General features: G+C 40.7%; 1 protein-coding gene across 3 annotated transcripts in view; it reads left to right on the top strand.

The window, feature by feature from the left end:
- Positions 1–349: 349 nt before the first annotated feature.
- The window catches only part of LOC128687800 (uncharacterized protein KIAA0513), a 302,660-nt gene continuing 281,219 nt past the window's right edge, over positions 350–21,790 (top strand). Inside the window, exons 1-2 of one of the 3 annotated variants that reach the window (XM_070083741.1) lie at positions 350–729; positions 14,306–14,581. In XM_070083741.1, the coding sequence (XP_069939842.1) occupies positions 14,315–14,581 (267 nt within the window). In that variant the 5' untranslated portion in view covers positions 350–729; positions 14,306–14,314. The remainder of the gene's footprint in view (positions 730–14,305; positions 14,582–21,790) is intronic. The other 2 variants (XM_070083742.1, XR_011391818.1) reach the window with 2 other exon arrangements.

Below are 21,790 nucleotides of genomic sequence, written 5' to 3'. Positions count from 1 at the left end.
TAGCGACCAACGAGTCGAGTCACAGTTCCTGGCCCCGCCAGGAACTGTGACTCGACCCCTGAAACCACATTAAGGAGAGCGCACGCACACACTGTGCTTCTCTCTATCTCCCTCTTTCTCTCTCCCCCTGCCTGTATGCCTGCCTGCCTGTCTGTCTGTGTCTGTATGTGTCTGTCTGCCTCCCTATCTCTATTTATGTTTGTCTCTATCTATGTCTCTCTTTACCTATGTCTCTATCTGTGTCTGTTTCTTTACCTGTGTCTGTCTATCTCTTTATTTGTGTCTGTCTATCTCTGTGTATGTCTCTCTATCTGTGTCTGTCTCTTTATCTGTCTGACTATGTGTGAGTGTGTGTGCATGAGTGTGTGCCTGGTGAAGATGGTAGTGGAGGAGGGAGTGAGGTAGTGAGTGTTGCGCCTGCTCGTCCAGGCTCCATCATGCCTGGTAGTCAGCTGTTCCTCTCAGGCCTGGCAGGCATGACACATCTCCCGCAGTAGCTTCACCTCACATCACCACCATCACGTTATCTTTTCTAAGATGGGTTAGAAAGTATCCTGGGAGCCTTGAGGAGTGCCAAACACAACCTTCACGTCACTGAAGCTGCTTTATCTGGCTCATATATGAGGAAGTGAGCGTTATCTCCTCATCCATGCTGCTTTAAGCTTAATCTTGGTGCAGTGACCTTGGCCGGGCGGCGGTGTTTCCCCTCACCAGTGCCACTAACCTCAGGTAAGCTTATACTATTTTTCCTAGCGTATTTATCTGGTAATACGAGCTTCCTTATTTAATCACGCCACAGTGTCTTTATTGCGTTATCCTACGTTAAATCTACGTTGTGTCTCCAAAGGAAGTGTGTCTGTTTGACCTTATTTTCTTTTTTAGTTATCGTAGATAATTTACACAGTTATGACGAATAAGACACTTGTGCAACACTAGGGTATCTCCGTATTAGACTGAAGAAGCCAACCAGTGGCTTCTTCAGTTAAGATCAGGAGTTTGGAGTAATCAGTCCCTCAGCCTGGAGTCGATGTGGTCAGTCCATCAATCTTGATGTTAAAAAAATAGTAAAAAATGTACTAATGTATTCAGTACCTAATATAGTAATGTACACAAAATTTACAGATATACGTTAATAAGTATTGAAAATAAAGGAGTTAAAAATAAAATTTAACTAGTGGATCTTGCCAGAATTAAAAAGTGCATGGAAAGGCTTTCATAATATGAATTATTCAACTTGGGATGCATTTTTCAATCATATACAGAAACGAAAAACCACTGTATTTAGGAACATTATGAGAGGGCTTACTGTAAATTCTTAAATAATTCTGCAAACAATCCATTTTTTAGATTATTTCTCTTTGACTGGATAGAACTTCAGTATGAAAATTGATGAAGGGTTCTAGCTTTTCTTGACACTGTGATTTAGAAAGCCTGACAAGCATATGCTGGGAACTAAGTACAGTGGTGCAGTTGCTGTTTTTTTCGAATGATGTGAATTTTTTTTTTTCCAAGCCAACAATAAGTTCATCGACATTCACCTGTAGTACAGTGGACCCTCAACCAGCGATGGCATCGATTAACGATAAATCTGACTAGCGATACATTTTAATGCAAAAATTTTGCCTCGACTAGCGCTTAAAAACCTGACCAACGCTATTCGTTCTGTTCAAGACGCGTCCACTTTGGCGTGAGCACGCCCCGCTTGTCCCATGGGTGCCAAGCAGGACGTACATTACTCAGGAGGAAAAGGCACTCCCAGGACATAAGCCTATGAAAGACAGACTTACTCTGTTGATGTGTGCCAATGCTAGTGGTGATTGCAAAGTGAAGCCTTTATTAGTGTATCACTCTGAAACTCCCAGAATGTTCAGGCAAAAGAATATCCTCAAGGCTAATTTGTGTGTGCTGTGGAGGGCAAACAGTAAGGCATGGGTCACTAGGGACTTTTTCTATGACTTTTTACACCATGCATTTGCCCCCAATGTGAAAAATTACCTAATTGAAAAGAAATTAGACCTTAAGTGCCTCCTAGTATTAGACAATGCTCCTGGTCATCCTTCAGACTTGGCAGAGTGACTTCCTGCAGACATGAGCTTCATTAAGGTCAAGTTTTTGCCTCCTAATACCACTCCTCTCCTGCAGCCCATGGACCAGCAGGTCATTTCCAACTTCAAGAAACTGTACACAAAAGCTATGTTTGAAAGGTGCTTTGTAGTGACCTCAGAAACTCAACTGACTCTAAGAGAGTTTTGGAAAGATCACTTTACCATCCTCAATTGTGTAAACATTATAGGTCAGGCTTGGGAGGAAGTGACTAAGAGGACCTTGAACTCTGCTTGGAAAAAACTGTGGCCAGAATGTGTAGACAAAAGGGATTTTGAACGGTTTGAGGCTAACCCTGAGAATCCTATGCCAGTTGAGGAATCAATTGTGGCATTGGGGAAGTCCTTGGGGTTGGAGGTTAGTGGGGAGGATGTGGAAGAGTTGGTGGTGGAGGACAATGAAGAACTAACCACTGACGAGCTGCTAGATCATCTTGAACAGCAAGAGGGCAGACCTGAGGAAACTGCTTCGGAGGAGGGGATAGAGAAATTGAAGAAGTTGCCTACTTCTAAGATTAAGGAAATGTGTGCAAAGTGGCTTGAAGTGCAAACCTTTATTGATGAAAATCACCCTGACACAGCTACTGCAAGCCGTGTTGGCAACCTGTTAACTGACAATGTTGTGAACCACTTTAGGAAAGTCATAAAGGAACGAGAGGTACAGGTATCTATGGACAGACATGTTGTGCAACAGAAGTCCAGTGACTCTGAAGCTGGTCCTAGTGGCATTAAAAGAACAAGGGAACTAACCCCAGAAAAAGACTTGCTACCTCAAGTGCTAATGGAAGGGGATTCCCCTTCTAAACACTAAGAAGATCAATGCTCTCCCCTCCTCCCATCCCATCAATCATCACCAGATCTTCAATAAAGGTAAGTGTCATGTAACTGTGCATGTCTTCTTCAGTTTGTGTGTATTAAAATTAATATTTCATGTGGTAAAATTTTTTTTTTCAATACTTTGGGGTGTCTTGCACAGATTAATTTGATTTCCATTATTTCTTATGGGGAAAATTAACTTGACTAAAGATTATTTTGATTAACGATGAGCTCTCAGGAACGGATTAATATTGCTGGTTGAGGGTCCACTGTACTTTCCAAGGTTTCTGCTGGCATACCATTATGATGTGTTCGTCAGCCACTCTCCCTAGGAATGCTTGGATTCACATTTAAGGCTTTCAGCACTGTTAATTGCCTCTTTCAATTATACACCAACGTTTTTGATGTTTTGTCTGGTTTGTTGAACAATATACTGTGTCTTCTCTTTTTGCTTGGAGCTCCTAACGAGTCCCTCAGGGTATTGCGTACAATTTTTTAACAGTCAAAAAGCATACAATGAACTGGAAACTTGTAATGACTGCTAGAAATGTGGATGTGGATGCTTCATAGGTAGTGTCATATTATAATAATTTCTAGAAGACATCAGAGAAAATACTATGGCATAGTATAAGTTGCAAAAATCTCAAATATGTCATGGTATTTATAGGTGCCTGTCACTGTTGCATGACTACAGTACTTACCAACTCTGTTGTAAATGAGATTGGTGATATAATGTACCTTGTAGTTCAGTGGATAGTATTTTTGGCTCACTTCCATGGGAATGCGGGGTTGAACCCTACTATAAGGTGGGACAGATGGGTAACTCTCATAACATTTACTGCCCCTTTTATACAGCAGTAAATATCTGAATATCAGGATGTGGTTTGCATCCTGGGGAGGACCTTAAAAGGATCCCAGTGGAAGTAGGCTACACTGATTGTCTTTACTGGGTTATTTTGAGTTGCAACATTTTTGGGTTAATCCAATTAAAGTTTTCTATTGGTTGGATGAATGGCTTAGAAGACAGATAATTTTTTAACAGTATCTGACTCAGGTTGATTATGTTGCTGTTTCTTACACTGATTGAAGCATGATTAAGGCAAAAATTTGAAATTTGCATCTCATTCATGGCAATAATAATAATGTTAGTTTTGATTCAGTTATGTAAGGTTATGTAATGAATCTTGAAAAATTTAAGAAAAATTGATAAATTAAATAATCTTGGGATTTCAAGTTTGCAGTAAACACTAAGATTTGGCTTGACACATTATATACCCTGGTACTGTTATTAATACAGTCACACAATACAGTCACAGAAACCCAAGGCAAATGGAAACCAAGCCTGTGCACTTACTATGCACTTGGTATCTGCAGGCATGGGAAATCTGGAAAAACAGATGGGACGTGCAACTTTGACCACCCTAGAAAATGCCGTGCCCATATGACAACAGGAAAATGCAAACTCCCTTCCTGTAAGCTTTTTCACCCTGAAATGCACTATTTATTTATTTATTTATTTTATTTATTTTATTAACAATTTGAGCACACATACAGAGGTACAAAAAATACAGTTAAGAGCAGCATGCCAAAGCCACTTATACTATGCATAGCATTACGGGCTGGCTTAAAATTAACTTAAGATTAACTAAGCAATGATGAAATCAGTGCTAAAACATTAATGTAAACAGATTACTATAAAGCACAAGTGAGTATTACAAAGACAGGTCATATGGTTGCATGCATTGTTGTACATTCAGTCGTATGAAGTATTCTGTTAGGTAGTGTATTTAAAAAATAATAAAGTTAGATTCGGTTTTAGGTTTAACATTTATGTGATATAATTGTGAGAAACATTTAAGATATACAATTTATAAGGTTCAGTTATTCAGTATTTATTTGGTTTTGGGTGAGTAAGTGATCTTTGAGAAGAGACTTGAATTTGTAAACAGGTAGTGTTTCTTTTATATTTACAGGTAGTGAATTCCAGATTTTAGGGCCTTTTATGTGCATTGAGTTTTTGCATAGTGTGAGATGGACACGAGGAACATCAAAGAGTGATCTGTGCCTTGTGTTATGGTCATGTGCTCTGTTGAGGTTGGCAAGGAGATGTTTGAGGAGAGGGTTAATATCAGAGTTAAGTGTTATATGTATGTAATAGGTGCAGTAATAAGTATGGATGTTTTGTATGGTGAGTAGGTTTAGTGTATTGAATATTGGTGGAGTGTGCTGCCTGTAGTGAGAATTTGTTATCATTCTAACTGCAGCCTTTTGTTGGGTAATTAGTGGTCTGAGATGGTTAATTGTTGTTGAGCCCCATGCACAAATTCCATAGGTGAGATAGGGGTAAATAAGAGAGTGATATAGGGCCAGGAGGGCTGATTGTGGAACATAGTACCGTATCTTCGATAGTATGCCTACAGTCTTGGAAATTTTCTTAGAAATTTGTTGTATATGTGTATGAAATTTGAGTCTATTATCAAGGTGGATTCCTAAGAATTTTCCCTCTGTTAGCTTTGTGATAGGTGATCCGTTTATCATTATGTTAAGAGGGACATCTGTAGCTCTGTTACCAAACTGAATGAAGTAGGTTTTGTCAATGTTTAGTGTACGTTTGTTAGTCCTCATCCAGGTAGATATTTTCTGTAATTCGGTATTTACAGTATTGGCTAGCGTGACTGGGCTCGGGTGAGAGAAGACGTATGTAGTGTCATCTGCAAATAGTGTGGGTTTGAGTAATTGCGAAGCATTTGGAAGGTCATTTATGTATAGGAGAAAGAGAAGAGGGCCAAGGACACTTCCCTGTGGGACACCAACTGTAATTGGTTGCGCAGAAGAGTTTGCCACATTTGCGTACACATATTGGCTTCTGTTGCTGAGGTATGACTTGAGGTAGTTGAGGGAGTGCCCTCTTATACCATAGTGTGACAATTTTACGTGGAGCAAGTCATGGTCAACTGTATCAAAAGCTTTACGTAAGTCAATGAAGATCCCCAGTGGGACTTCTTTTTTCTCTATTGCAGTGTATATATGTTCTAGCATGTGTATAATAGCATCATTAGTATTTTTATTAGGCCTGAATCCAAATTGGCAGGGGTTGAGTATGTTTTGGGAGATAAGGTAGGAGTAGATTCGTTTATGAATTAATTTTTCGAAGATTTTTGAGAGAGGGTGTAAGTTGGATATTGGCCTATAGTTATTCAACTCTGTTTGGTCTCCTCCTTTGTGGATCGGGGTGACCCTTGCTATTTTGAGTACTGTAGGGAAGGTGGAGGATTCAATGGATTTGTTAAAGAGTGTTGCAATGATTGGTGATAGCACTTGTGACACTTTTTTGTATATAAAGGGTGGTAAGGTATTTAAATCTCCTGCCTTGTTTTTTAGTGCGTTGATAATAAGGGAGACTTCGTATGGGTTAGTCGGAGCTAGGAACAGTGTGTTCGGGTAGTTGCTGGTGAGGTAGTCATTTGGTGGGGTATCTGAGCTTGGGATTTTATTGGCAAGGTTTTGTCCTATAGTGGAGAAGAAATCATTGAGTCTGTTTGCTGTTTCTGTTGGTGGGAGTTGGGGTTCATCTGATTTTGCTAATTTTATTTCGCTATTTCGTGATATCTTTTTTGTTCCCAGAATTTCTGATAGGGTTTTCCAGTCTTTTTTATATCACCTCGTAAGTTGGATAATCTGTTCTCATAATACAATTTTTTTGCCCTTCTTATCAGGCTGGTTAGGATTGACGAGTAACGTTTTGTTTGGTCTCTGGTTATGTGACCCATTCTGTACTGTTTTTCATATTGGTGTTTTGTATTTATGGATTTGAGAATGCTGGGTGTTAGCCAGGGACTGTTCAGTCTCTTAGCTGTTATCTGTTTAGTTTTTTTAGGGCAGTGCTTGTTATAGAGGGATTGGGTCTTTTTTAGAAAATTATTTATACATTCGTCAATATCTGTATAGATTTCTAGCTCAGTGTGCCAATCAATGTTTGCTACTGCTGTTGTGAAGTTATTAATGGCTGCCTCATTGTGAAGTCTGAAGGTGACTTTAGTAGTGTCTTGGGGTAGTTTACCAAGAGTTGTTATGAGGAAAGTAGGGTAGTGGTCTGTGGTATTATCTGTAATTATGCCTGATTTTAAAGGGGATATGGTGTTGGTCCAGATGTGGTCAAGTAGGGAAACACTAGTCTATGTAACTCATGTAGGTTTTGTTACTGTTGGTAGTAACATACAACATACAGTTACTCATTGTGTTTGTGAATTCAGTAACGTGTGGGTCCTGGTCTTGCAGGAGATTTATATTGAAGTCACCTGAGAGTAGTAAGTGATCTTTGTTCATGCGTGCATCAGTTATCATACTTCCTAGGTTTTGACTAAATTGGCTAATGTTTGACTGTGGAACTCTGTAGATGTTTATCAATGTGAGAGGTTTTTGTAGGTATTTGGATTTGAATTTAGCTATTATATATTCCCCATGTTCATCCCTTGTGCAAGTATTAGTGATACATTCTAGTTGGTCTGAGTAGTATATGGCTGTGCCACCCCCTTGTTGGTCTGGCCTACAGTTGTGTATGGCTGTGTAACCAGGAATGACATAGACATCTGTACTATCAGGCTTTAGCCAGGTTTCAGTTAGTGTAATGATGGACATATTGGCATGTAAGGAATTTAGTAATGCTATGAGGTCATCGTAATGCTTGCTTAAAGATCTGATATTGTAGTTAAAGATAGTTATGTTGTTGTTGGCACTGAGAAGTGCCTTTGATTGTTCTGCAGTGTAGTAATTACAGTACGTAACTGTTTGATTCATTTAAGTCATTAAATAAGAGGTTGGTATCAGGATCAATGCTTGTAATCATAAGATTTGTAGTGAATCTATAGTTAGAATTAAGTATAAAACAAAGTAAATAGTCTTAAGCTAAAAAATAGCACCTGAATTATTTAACAAATTAAATGTGCTATAAATTAAATTGCCAGGGACACCATCTAAAGGGGACAAAAAGATACAAAACATCCAGGCCATGGTAAAACCTTGGTAGCCACAGCCACTCAAGAGGGAGAGGTTTTTTAGTGCCAGGAAGGAAAAAAAACTGTCAAGAAATGGCAGAAACCATACACCAAATCCAATCATTTCTATAGTGGAACCACAGTCGATGGCCTCCACTTCAAACCAACAGATACAGATACTAGTGCTGGAAAAAAAAAAGTCCCCCCCCAGTACCACTAGTACCACCAGTCCGTTGACATTCTTCTTTGCAAATATACAGGGTCTAAAGCCAGCAACGAACAACAAAATACCTTTCATCCATGGACTGCTTGCAGAGGCAAATGCAATGTTTGCGGCTTTCACAGAGACCCACATAAAGGATCACTTGGGCAACAAAATATGGATCCCAGGTTACAACCTATACAGATGCGACAGAGTGAACAGGCAAAAATGGGGGGGTTGGCCTGTATATCGCAGAGTCACTTGTTTGAAAAGAACTGCTTAATGCCTCAAATGATGTAGTGGAAGTTTTAGCAGTAAAGATCGAGAACCAAAACCTAGTCATTGTGGTAGTCTACAAACCTCCGGATGCAACGTCTCGACAGTTCCAGGAACAGCTGTTAAAAATTGACCACTGTCTGGAAAATCTTCCAGCTCCTGCCTCCAACATCTTGCTGCTGGGGGATTTCAACTTGAGGCATCTAAAATGGAGGAATATAGCAAATAATCTTGTTGCAGTGATGACACCAGGAGGCAGCTCTGACGAGAACTCACACACACACGAGCTTTTAAATTTTTGCACAAAATTCAACTTAAACCAGCAAATAATAGAGCCTACTAGACTGGAGAATACACTAGACCTCATCTTCGCTAACAATGATGATCTGATACGAAATGTCACCATATCAATAACATATATACTCAGATCACAACATAATCGAGGTTCAGACATGTATGCGCGGAGCCCCAGACTGACATAATGAAATTAGTCAAGAGGGAGCCTTCACCAAATTCAACTTCAATAACAAGAACAAAGTGGGACCAAGTAAACGAAGTCCTAAATGATATAAGCTGGGAAGATATACTAAGCAACACAGACCCCAACTTATGCCTAGAACAGATTAACTTGGTGGCTCTCGTTGTATGCTCAAGACTTATTCCTTTAAGAAAAAGGAGGAGTAGATATAAAATAGAAAGAAACAGGTGCTCCCTTTACAGGCGACAGAAAAGAATAACAGAGCGACTAAAAGAGGCCAATATATCTGAAATGCGTAGGGAGTCACTGGTCAGAGAAATAGCAAACATTGAACTTAAGCTAAAGGAATCTTATAGGAGTCAGGAATTGCGGGAAGAACTAAAAGCCATAAATGAAATCGAAAGAAACCCAAAGTATTTCTTTTCTTATGCCAAATCAAAGTTGAGAACAACATCCAGTATTGGGCCCCTACTTAAACAAGATGGGTCCTACACAGATGACAGCAAGAAAATGAGTGAGCTACTCAAGTCCCAATATAACTCGGTTTTTAGCAAGCCGCTAACCAGACTGAGAGTTGAAGATCAAAATAAATTTTTTATGAGAGAGCCACAGAATTTGGTTAACACAAGCCTATCTGATGTTATCCTGGCGCCAAATGACTTCGAACAGGCGATAAATGACATGCCCATGCACTCTGCCCCAGGGCCAGACTCATGGAACTCTGTGTTCATCAAGAACTGCAAGAAGCCCCTATCACGAGCTTTTACCATCCTATGGAGAGGGAGCATGGACACGGGGGTTGTCCCACAGTTACTAAAAACAACAGACATAGCCACACTCCACAAAGGGGGCAGTAAAGCAAAAGCAAAGGACTACAGACCGATAACACTAACATCCCATATCATAAAAATCTTTGAAAGGGTCCTAAGAAGCAAGATCGCCACCCGTCTAGATACCCATCAATTACTCAACCCAGGGCAACATGGGTTTAGAGCAGGTCGCTCCTGTCTGTCTCAACTACTGGATCACTACGACAAGGTCCTAGATGCACTAGAAGACAAAAAGAATGCAGATGTAATATATACAGACTTTGCAAAAGCCTTCGACAAGTGTGACCATGGCATAATAGCGCACAAAATGCGTGCTAAAAGAATAACAGGAAAAGTTGGTAGATGGATCTATAATTTCCTCACAAACAGAACACAAAGAGTAGTAGTAGTCAACGGAGTAAAGTCTGAGGCGGCTGCAGTGAAAAGCTCTGTTCCACAAGGCACAGTACTCGCTCCCATCTTGTTTCTCATCCTCATATCTGACATAGACAAGGATGTCAGCCACAGCACCGTGTTTTTTACCTTTGCAGATGACACCCAAATCTGCATGACAGTGTCTTCCATTGCAGACACTGCAAGGCTCCAGGCAGACATCAACCAAATCTTTCAATAGGCTGCAGAAAACAATATGAAGTTCAATGATGAGAAATTTCAATTGCTCCAATATGGTAAACATGAGGAAATTAAAACTTCATCGGAGTACAAAACAAATTCCGGCCACAAAATAGAGTGAAAAACCAACGTCAAAGACCTGGGAGTGATCATGTCAGAGGATCTCGCCTTCAAGGACCATAACATTGTATCAATCGCATCTGCTAGAAAAATGACAGGATGGATAATGAGAACCTTCAAAACTAGGGATGCCTAGCCCATGATGACACTCTTCAGGTTGCTTGTTCTATCTAGGCTGGAATATTGCTGCACACTAAGAGCACCTTTGAAGACAGGTGAAATTGCTGACCTAGAAAATGTACAGAGAACCTTCATGGCGTGCATAACGGAGATAAAACACCTCAATTACTGGGAGCGCTTGAAGTTCCTGAACCTGTACTCCCTGGAACGCAGGCGGGAGAGATACATGATTATATACACTTGGAAAAATCCTAGAGGGACTAGTACCGAACTTGCACACGAAAATCACTCACAACAAAAGCAAAAGAGTCGGGAGATGATGCAACATCCCCCCAATGAAAAGCAGGGGTGTCACTAGCACGTTAAGAGACATTACAATAAGTGTCAGGGGCCCAAGACTATTCAACTGCCTCCCAGCATACATAAGGGGGATTACCAATAGACCCCTGGCTGTCTTCAAGCAGGCACTGGACAAGCACCTAAAGTTGGTACCTGACCAGCCGGGCTGTGGCTCATACGTTGGATTGTGTGCAGCCAGCAGTAACAGCCTGGTTGATCAGGCTCTGATCCACCAGGAGGCCTGGTCACAGTCCGGGTTGTGGGGGCATTGACCCCTGGAACTCTCTCCAGGTAAACTCCAGGTAATAAATCATTATACAGTGGACCCCCGCATAGCGACTTTAATCCGTGCAAGAGGGCTGATTGTTATGCGAAATGATCGGTATGCGAATGAATTTTCCCCATAAGAAATAATGGAAATCAAATTAATCCGTGCAAGACACCCAAAAGTATGAAAAAAATTTTTTTACCACATGAAATATACATTTTCCTACACACAAAGAGAAGGATACATGCACAATAGTAGAGTAGTACATGCACAATATATATTGTGCATGTACTACTCTACTAAATGAAGAATAAATGACACTTACCTTTATTGAAGATGCAGCAATGACTGATGAGACACTGTGTCCTGGGAGTGCCTTTTCCTCCTGAGTACTGTAGGTCCTGTTTGGCATTTTCTTCCAGAACAAGCCTTATCACACTGTGTATGCCACTACGATTCTTAAATCTCTCAAACCAACCTTTGCTGGCTTTAAATTCACCAATATGAGCACTAGTTCCAGGCATTTTTCCCTGTTCACCTGGGTGTTAGTCGACTGGTGTGGGTTGCATCCTGGGAGACAAGATTAAGGACCCCAATGGAAATAAGTTAGACAGTCTTCGATGACACTGACTTTTTTGGGTTATCCTGGGTGGAAAATCCTCTGGGGTTAATTGTTTCTTGGTATTCTCAATAAGCCACACCAACAACGGTGCTACAGCAGCAGCAGCAGCAGCTGACAGTGCTACAGCAGCAGCAGCAGACGATGCTACAGCAGCAGCAGACGATGCTACAGCAGCAGCAGACGGTACTACAGCAGCAGCAGCAGCTGACAGTGCTACAGCAGCAGCAGACGATGCTACATCAGCAGCAGATGGTACTACAGCAGCAGCAGACGGTACTACAGCAGCAGCAGCAGCTGACAGTGCTACAGCAGCAGCAGACGATGCTACAGCAGCAGCAGACGGTACTACAACAGCAGCAGACGGTACTACAGCAGCAGCAGCAGCAGCAGCTGACGGTGGTACAACAGCAGCAGCAGCTGACAGTGCTACAGCAGCAGCAGACGATGCTACAGCAGCAGCAGACGATGCTACAGCAGCAGCAGACGGTACTACAGCAGCAGCAGCAGCTGACGGTGGTACAACAGCAGCAGCAGCTGTACCACCAATAGTAGCGATGGTTGATTGGGGTTTATTATACAACCTGGCCAGCTCGGAGACACGCACTCCACTTTCATACTTATCAATGATCTTTTTCTTCATCTCTATAGTAATTCTCACCCTTATTGCTGTAGGGTTGGCACTAGAAGCTTTCTTGGGGCCCATGGTCACTTATTTTCCAGATAAAATCACCAAAAACACTGTAATAATACGAAATGTTCCAATTGTATGCTTGGATGTTACCGCGGAGGCTGGCTGGTAAACAATGCCACCGGCGGCACATGTGAAGCTGGCTAAGGGCGCACATTGGATGCGTCTCGGACGAAGAGCGGTGAGCGGGTTTTTGAGTGGTATGCGAGGCAAAATTTTTGCGATAAAAGCGAGCGGTATGCGGATTGAACGTTATGCGATGCGTACGATATGCGGGGGTCCACTGTATTATGTAAATTGATACCTTCAATGTTGAAAAGATTTGAAATTTCAAGTTGCCTCTCTGGTGTCACTTGCCATAAACTACATCCATGTTGTTGAGAAATAGTTTAACAGCTAAGTTTAAAGTTTAAATATAAGGAAACTTAGCTTAGAAAGACAACTCTCATCCACACAGCCGCCCCTGCAGATGAGGTCTTGAGTAGCTGTCTTGATCATTTTTCAGTGGGCTGAAATGAATTATATTATGTGAACAATAAATTACCCCTAGGGGGTGTTATGTCAGCATATTTCATTCACTGATGACTGACTTACGTACTTGTGTGGACTCAAAAGTCCGCACCTCACTGCCGACTATAGGTTGATTACAAACTCCTTGCGACTCAAGAACTGCGCAGTCCCCCATACTACAAGAAATCTATAACCCACCTTGCTCTTGTAGTGTGAGCTATGGTGTTCTTCACACCTTCGACTTGATAGAAGCTGATGTGTTCTTGGATGTCCACGTCTTCCATAGTCTAGGAATACGCACACTGGTACACTATGTTCCACAAGATTTGTCTTTATTGTTCACAATCTTATCACTAAAGAAGTTGATCACACTTCTCTGTAAGTGTTTATTGTGTTTTGTGAGACACTTTGTTCACACTAACGCACAGATCAGTGTTCTTTGTTGGTTATCCTGGCGTCAGTGTCACTCTCAGTAGAGTCAAAAGTAATCTGCCTCACAGCACCCTACACCGTCACTGCCCCTAGCTCATAAAGGAAAAGCTGACCTAGTACTTTTTACTTCCTTGCCACTTCCTCCATGAAGCAAAGCAGAATGCTTGATTCTTGCTGTCTTAAGCATAGACAACAATGTACACTATCTTTACCATGGTAATAAAGTGGGAGCAGGATTTTCCTTAATTGTCCTGCTAAGGTAAGAGATGGACTGTCTTTTATTAAACTACACTTTGCAACACTGGACTGCAAGGAGCGTCGGTCGCTTGACCACGTCGCATACTCGTACTGCATCTGGAATCAATTACTTGCTGTAGCAGTAAACAAGATGCTTGCCCCTTCTGAGAGGGCTGGGCCCCTCAGGGCTGAAAGGGGCTGAAGGGGGCTGATACCCCCCTCCTGGAGAAAATCTCCACACATGTCAGTCAGCTGTAACTAATTCCAGTTGATAGTTTAACTTGTGCCACTCTCTGAAAATAAAAGGAAGGGGGGTGTCATGTGTGCATGGTGCTTTACCCACTGGATTTGCTGTTGGTAATACAGAAATTTTATTAACTAACATATTTTTAAAATAAAATATCTGTAGCTTTTTGCAGTAGTATTTATTACTAAGATCAATATTGTAATTTAAATACAGTAACATTCTGTCTAGTACACAATGGTTCATCAGTCTACAATTTATATATACAGTATCTTTTGGTGGGGTGGTAAGGAAAATATATTGTGCTGTAATTGTGGGTAGCACTGTTTGACTTTATAAAGTACAGTATTATAGCTAAGATTCATTTACATTAGCACTGTTTTTATAGTTCTGCACCAGCAATTATATTTTCCAGGCTTACATAATGACTGCAACAACAAATGATACTGGTGGAGGCTTCCTGCGCACACGGCTGAGATCTGCCCTTCATACTTCAAATGATCTGTTATCTGGCATATCTTCTAACATCTCATCTCGTCTCTCTGTATTCTCTGTGGCATCAGGAAATTCAAATGCCTCATCGGAGAAAACTCTACCTGTTCCTGAGAAACCTCCAAGTACACCTCCCTTACAGCTTCCTCCAAGTCCTGAAGAAAGTCATCGCTCTCCTACTGTGAAGGAAATGATTAAAGTAAGTTTGATTAAAATATACAAAATGCTGTGTTTTCTGTTACACTGACAAATACAAGTTGGCTGGTCAGATTTGTAATTTAGATTTTTATTTTGGCAATCATTATAATTTAGAACTTTCTGAATGAAACAAAAATTTCTAATTTAAGTTTTCATCTGGCTTGCTGGCTAATGCCTTTCCTTCACCTGAACACTTATTTCCTGTCCCCTTTGTTCCCAGTCATATTTCCTTTTGCAGAGTTGTTTCCCCTTTCCTTTTTCAGATTGTTTTATTCTTTCCTTCCCCACTAAACTTTTCTCCCTGTCTCTCAAAATTCTTTCTCCCCACAACACTTTCCCCAAATTCTTACACATTCCAGACCTACTCTTTCCCTCATTTCTCTATGCTCTTCGTTCCCTCAACTCTTCCACCTCCAAACCTTCTTCCCCTCAAATTTGCTGCTGTTGCTCAATTTGGTCTTCATAGTTTGCCTATCCATTTGTGAATTTCCTTCCTTAACCCTTTCAGGGTCGGCAGGCCCTCTCCTAAACTTGTTCTTAGGGTCGGAAATTTTTTGAAAAAAAAAATTATTTTTTCTTATGAAATGATAGAGAATCTTTTCCCGATCGTAATGGCACCAAAAGTATGAAATTTGATGAAAAACTTATGGAATTATACTCTCACAAAGTTAGCGGTCTCGACGATGTTTATGCATCGGCGATTTCGCCTACTTTGAGCCCTATTTTTGGCCAATTCCAATGTACCAGTCAACAGAAATCATCATCCATTTTTTCTATTGAATGAGTACAAGAAACCACCCATTTACCGATTTGAACTATCCAATAAAGTAGTCAGAAATTGGCAATTTTGCCAATTTCACACAAATTTCATAAGATGCCAATTTCCAAATAGAGTCCAGAATGAACAAGATAGACATTCCTGGCACTAAAATAAAATTTTTCTGTTCATTAGTCACATCCCCAGGCTTCTCTTACATTTCTTTCGCTTTCCACTTTGAATTTTTATTCTCACAAAAAATAGAAGATTTAAAGTTATGCAGACTACTGCATTAGTGTAGAAATGGTATAAATAATATTAGCACACTTGTGAAGGAATATTAGACTCACCAGTTGACGTGTATTGGATGCGTGGCATGATTTGTTGACTTTTGAAATTTGGCAAAAATCGATCATTTCTGCTACCTTGAGCTCAATTTTAAGGTACTTTTCATTGTAAAACCAATCAAAATCATCTCAATTTCTGTAATATGTTTTCCATTCTATAAAATAAGACCAGGAAAATTAGAATACAACCATAAATAGCATATGAAAATACACTGCAAAGTCGCTGTTTTAAAGCAAAAACACGGTTGGAGTTTTTTTTTCTCATTATGCACTGTGTGCTGCAGGATTTTTTTTATACTGTGCACACTGACCACATAAACCCATTCTTTCATATGTAGGCCTACCAGCTTTCTCTCGTTAGATTTGAAGGCGCTAGAATTTATGTGTACTAGTACGGCACCAACTCTGGCATGCAAGCTGTACTAGTATGGCACCAACCCTGAAAGGGTTAATGTTGTTTGTCATCATCCTTGGTGTTAAGTGATGGTATTTGTTTGCTCTTTAAGACTGTTGACTCTTGCTTGAGTTTGTGTGCATATCATTGGCTTGTTTTATATTGCAAACTTTAGCTCCAGGTCAGCATTCTTGTGGAGGGCTTGTGTGGATTTCAGCTCAGTGTAGGAAGCTTGAAGGATTTGTAGGTCTTAAGTTTTTTTTTATTACACATCGGCCAATTTCCAAGAAGGTAGGGTGGCCCAAAAAAGAAAAACTTTCATCATCATTCATTCCATCACTGTCTTGTCAGAGGCGTGCTTACACTACAGTTATAAAACTGCAATATTAACACCCCTCCTTCAGAGTGCAGGCACTGTACTTCCCACCTCCAGGACTCAAGTCCGGCCTACTGGTTTCCCTAAATCCCTTCATAAATGTTACCTTGCTCACACAACAGCATGTCAAATCCTAAAAAAAACATTTGCCTCCACCCACTCCTGTTTAACACGCTCATGCATGCTTGCTGGAAGTTCAAGCCACTTGCATACTAAACCTCCTTTACCCCCTCCCTTCAACCTTTCCTAGGCCGACCCCTACCCTGCCTTCCTTCCACTACAGATTTATACGCTTCAAGTCATTCTGTTTCGTTACGTCCTCTCTAAATGTCGAAACCACCTCGACAACCCCTCCTCAGCCATCTGGATAATACTTTTAGTAACTCCAACCTCCTCCTCCTAATTTCTAAACTATGGATTCTCTGCATTACATTCACACCACACATTGCTCTCAGACATGACATCTCCACTGCCTTCAGCCTTCACCTTGGTATAATTGTGCTCTCATACATTTCCCTCTTTTCTTCCATGGATAATGTTCTTTGTCTCCACAGACCCCTCAGTGCACCACTCACCTTTTTCCCCTCATCAATTCTATGATTCACCTTATGTTTTATAGACCCATCTGCTGATATGTCCACTCCCAGATATCTGACTACATTCACCTCCTCCATACTCCTTCCCTCCAATCTAATATCCAATCTTTCATTACCTAAATTTTTTGTTATCATCACCTTACTCTTTCCTATATTCACTTTTAATTTCCTTTGACACACCCTACCAAACTCGTCCACCAACCTCTGCAACTTCTCTTCTGAATCTCCCAAAAGCACAGTGTCATCAGCAAAGAGCAGCTGTGACAACTCCCACTTTGTATTAGATTCTTTATCTTTTAACCCCATGCCTCTTGACAACACCCAAGCATTCACCTCTCTCACAACCCCATCTATAAATATATTGAGCAACCATGGTGACATCACACATCCCTGTCTAAGGTCTACTTTTACTGGGAAATAATTTCCCTCTCTCGTATTTACTCTTACCAAAGCCTCGCTCTCCTCTTAGAAGGTTAGTGTTTTTAATCTCTCACCTTGGGCTCTGAAGACTTTGGTGATTCTTGGATGTTCTCTGGGGATTGCATCAGATCCAAGGAAGAGGAAGGAGTCATATGGGATGGTGTCCATGTTCATTATTCAGTGAGAGGTGTGGGGGAGCAGGAGGTGAGGGATGTGTCTTCTAGGCTAGCAGTGAGAGGAAATACTGTAGCAATACTTTCCTCACCTGTGTTCTGCTGAATCTTGTGGTGGTTTCTAGTGCTTCTTTTATCGTATTGATCCTTAACCATAGAATGCTGCTTCAGATGATTTGGTTGTATAGGGGTAATATGAGGAAATTGGGAAGCTTGCACATCAATGGCAGGGTGACAACAGTCAGTCCTCTTGATTGACAAAAAAAAAAAAAAGTCTGGCTGGTTTCCATAGTTGATCCATGTCATTATGAGTTTCCATGTACATTAGTGTTATATGTATCATTGCTAGGCAATCACAGGAGGTATCATTTAAAGGAAAATCAGTAGTTATATGATCATGCAGGAGTGTTGAGCTGGGGCGGTGGTGTCCACATGTTAACCTCTGGTAGTTAGCCTGGTGTTTAATGCTCTCGCTTCACATGGCAAGGGTTCAAGTAGAAACATTAGGTGTGTTTCTTTACACCTGTTGTCTGTGTTCCCCATCAGTAAAATGGGTACCTGGGTGTTAGTCGACTGGTGTGGGTCGCATCCTCGGACACTGACCTAATTTGCCCGAAATGCTGAGCATAACAAGGGGCTTTCTATATAGTAGTGTGTCATTGATGTCAGCTAGGCCTGTATACTATGTACATGTACTTGTAGTAAAATACATTATCACTGTTTTTGCAGAGGTGCTCAGAATACAACAGTTTAGAAGCATATACGTATAAAGATACACAACATATCCCTCCAAACTGCCAATATCCCAAACCCCTCCTTTAAAGTGCAGGCATTGTACTTCCCATTTCCAGGACTCAAGTCCGACTATATGAAAATAACCGGTTTCCCTGAATCCCTTCACTAAATATTACCCTGCTCACACTCCAACAGATCGTCAGGTCCCAAGTACCATTCGTCTCCATTCACTCCTATCTAACACGCTCACGCACGCTTGCTGGAAGTCCAAGCCCCTTGCCCACAAAACCTCCTTTACCCCCTCTCTCCAACCCTTTCGAGGACGACCCCTACCCCGCCTTCCTTCCCCTTTAGATTTATATACTTTTCATGTCATTCTACTTTGATCCATTCTCTCTAAATGACCAAACCACCTCAACAACCCCTCTTCTGCCCTCTGACTAATACTTTTATTAACTCCACACCTTCTCCTAATTTCCACACTCCGAATTTTCTGCATAATATTTACACCACACATTGCCCTTAAACAGGACATCTCCACTGCCTCCAACCGTCTCCTCGCTGCTGCATTTACCACCCAAGCTTCACACCCATATAAGAGTGTTGGTACTACTATACTTTCATACATTCCCTTCTTTGCCTCCATAGATAACGTTTTTTGACTCCACATATACCTCAACGCACCACTCACCTTTTTTCCCTCATCAATTCTATGATTAACCTCATCCTTCATAAATCCATCCGCCGACATGTCAACTCCCAAGTATCTGAAAACATTCACTTCTTCCATACTCCTCCTCCCCAATTTGATATCCAATTTTTCTTTATCTAAATCATTTGACACCCTCATCACCTTACTCTTTTCTATGTTCACTTTCAACTTTCTACCTTTACACACATTCCCAAACTCATCCACTAACCTTTGCAATTTTTCTTTAGAATCTCCCATAAGCACAGTATCATCAGCAAAAAGTAACTGTGTCAATTCCCATTTTGAATTTGATTCCCCAAAATTTAATCCCACCCCTCTCCCGAACACCCTAGCATTTACTTCCTTTACAACCCCATCTATAAATATGTTAAACAACCATGGTGACATTACACATCCCTGTCTAAGACCTACTTTTACCGGGAAGTAGTCTCCCTCTCTTCTACACACCCTAACCTGAGCCTCACTATCCTCATAAAAACTCTTTACAGCATTTAATAACTTACCACCTATTCCATATACTTGCAACATCTGCCACATTGCTCCTCTATCCACTCTATCATATGCCTTTTCTAAATCCATAAATGCAATAAAAACTTCCCTACCTTTATCTAAATACTGTTCACATATATGCTTCAATGTAAACACTTGATCTACACATCCCCTACCCACTCTGAAACCTCCTTGCTCATCCGCAATCCTCCATTCTGTCTTACCTCTAATTCTTTCAGTTATAACCCTACCGTACACTTTTCCTGGTATACTCAGTAAGCTTATTCCTCTATAATTTTTACAGTCTTTTTTGTCCCCTTTCCCTTTATATAAAGGGACTATACATGCTCTCCGCCAATCCCTAGGTACCTTCCCCTCTTTCATACATTTATTAAACAGAAGTACCAACCACTCCAACACTATATCCCCCCCTGCTTTTAACATTTCTGTCATGATCCCATCAGTTCCAGCTGCTTTACCCCCTTTCATTTTACGTAATGCCTCACGTACCTCCCCCACACTTACATTCTTCTCTTCTTCACTCCTAAAAGATGGTATACCTCCCTGGCCAGTGCATGAAATTACTGCCTCTGTTTCTTCCTCAACATTTAAAAGTTCTTCAAAATATTCTCGCCATCTACCTAATACCTCCATCTCCCCATCTACTAACTCCCCTACTCTGTTTTTAACTGACAAATCCATATTTTCCCTAGGCTTTCTTAACTTGTTTAACTCATTCCAAAATTATATATATATATATATATATAATTATATATATATATATGCGTGGATGTAGTGCGGATGACAAGAAACAGATGATTGCTGATGTTATGAATGAAAAGAAGTTGGATGTCCTGGCTCTAAGCGAAACAAAGCTGAAGGGGGTAGGAGAGTTTCAGTGGGGGGAAATAAATGGGATTAAATCTGGAGTATCTGAGAGAGTTAGAGCAAAGGAAGGGGTAGCAGTAATGTTAAATGATCAGTTATGGAAGGAGAAAAGAGAATATGAATGTGTAAATTCAAGAATTATGTGGATTAAAGTAAAGGTTGGATGCGAGAAGTGGGTCATAATAAGCGTGTATGCACCTGGAGAAGAGAGGAATGCAGAGGAGAGAGAGAGATTTTGGGAGATGTTAAGTGAATGTATAGGAGCCTTTGAACCAAGTGAGAGAGTAATTGTGGTAGGGGACCTGAATGCTAAAGTAGGAGAAACTTTTAGAGAGGGTGTGGTAGGTAAGTTTGGGGTGCCAGGTGTAAATGATAATGGGAGCCCTTTGATTGAACTTTGTATAGAAAGGGGTTTAGTTATAGGTAATACATATTTTAAGAAAAAGAGGATAAATAAGTATACAAGATATGATGTAGGGCGAAATGACAGTAGTTTGTTGGATTATGTATTGGTAGATAAAAGACTGCTGAGTAGACTTCAGGATGTACATGTTTATAGAGGGGCCACAGATATATCAGATCACTTTCTAGTTGTAGCTACACTGAGAGTAAAAGGTAGATGGGATACAAGGAGAATAGAAGCATCAGGGAAGAGAGAGGTGAAGGTTTATAAACTAAAAGAGGAGGCAGTTAGGGTAAGATATAAACAGCTATTGGAGGATAGATGGGCAAATGAGAGCATAGGCAATGGGGTCGAAGAGGTATGGGGTAGGATTAAAAATGTAGTAATAGAGTGTTCAGCAGAAGTTTGTGGTTACAGGAAAGTGGGTGCAGGAGGGAAGAGGAGCGATTGGTGGAATGATGATGTAAAGAGAGTAGTAAGGGAGAAAAAGTTAGCATATGAGAAGTTTTTACAAAGTAGAAGTGATGCAAGGAGGGAAGAGTATATGGAGAAAAAGAGAGAGGTTAAGAGAGTGGTGAAGCAATGTAAAAAGAGAGCAAATGAGAGAGTGGGTGAGATGTTATCAACAAATTTTGTTGAAAATAAGAAAAAGTTTTGGAGTGAGATTAACAAGTTAAGAAAGCCTAGAGAACAAATGGATTTGTCAGTTAAAAATAGGAGAGGAGAGTTATTAAATGGAGAGTTAGAGGTATTGGGAAGATGGAGGGAATATTTTGAGGAATTGTTAAATGTTGATGAAGATAGGGAAGCTGTGATTTCGTGTATAGGGCAAGGAGGAATAACATCTTGTAGGAGTGAGGAAGAGCCAGTTGTGAGTGTGGGGGAAGTTCGCGAGGCAGTAGGTAAAATGAAAGGGGGTA

This window comes from Cherax quadricarinatus, chromosome 10 (genome assembly GCF_038502225.1).
Source record: "Cherax quadricarinatus isolate ZL_2023a chromosome 10, ASM3850222v1, whole genome shotgun sequence".
Lineage (NCBI taxonomy): Eukaryota > Metazoa > Arthropoda > Malacostraca > Decapoda > Parastacidae > Cherax > Cherax quadricarinatus.
This window is presented reverse-complemented; position numbering and strand designations above follow the sequence as displayed.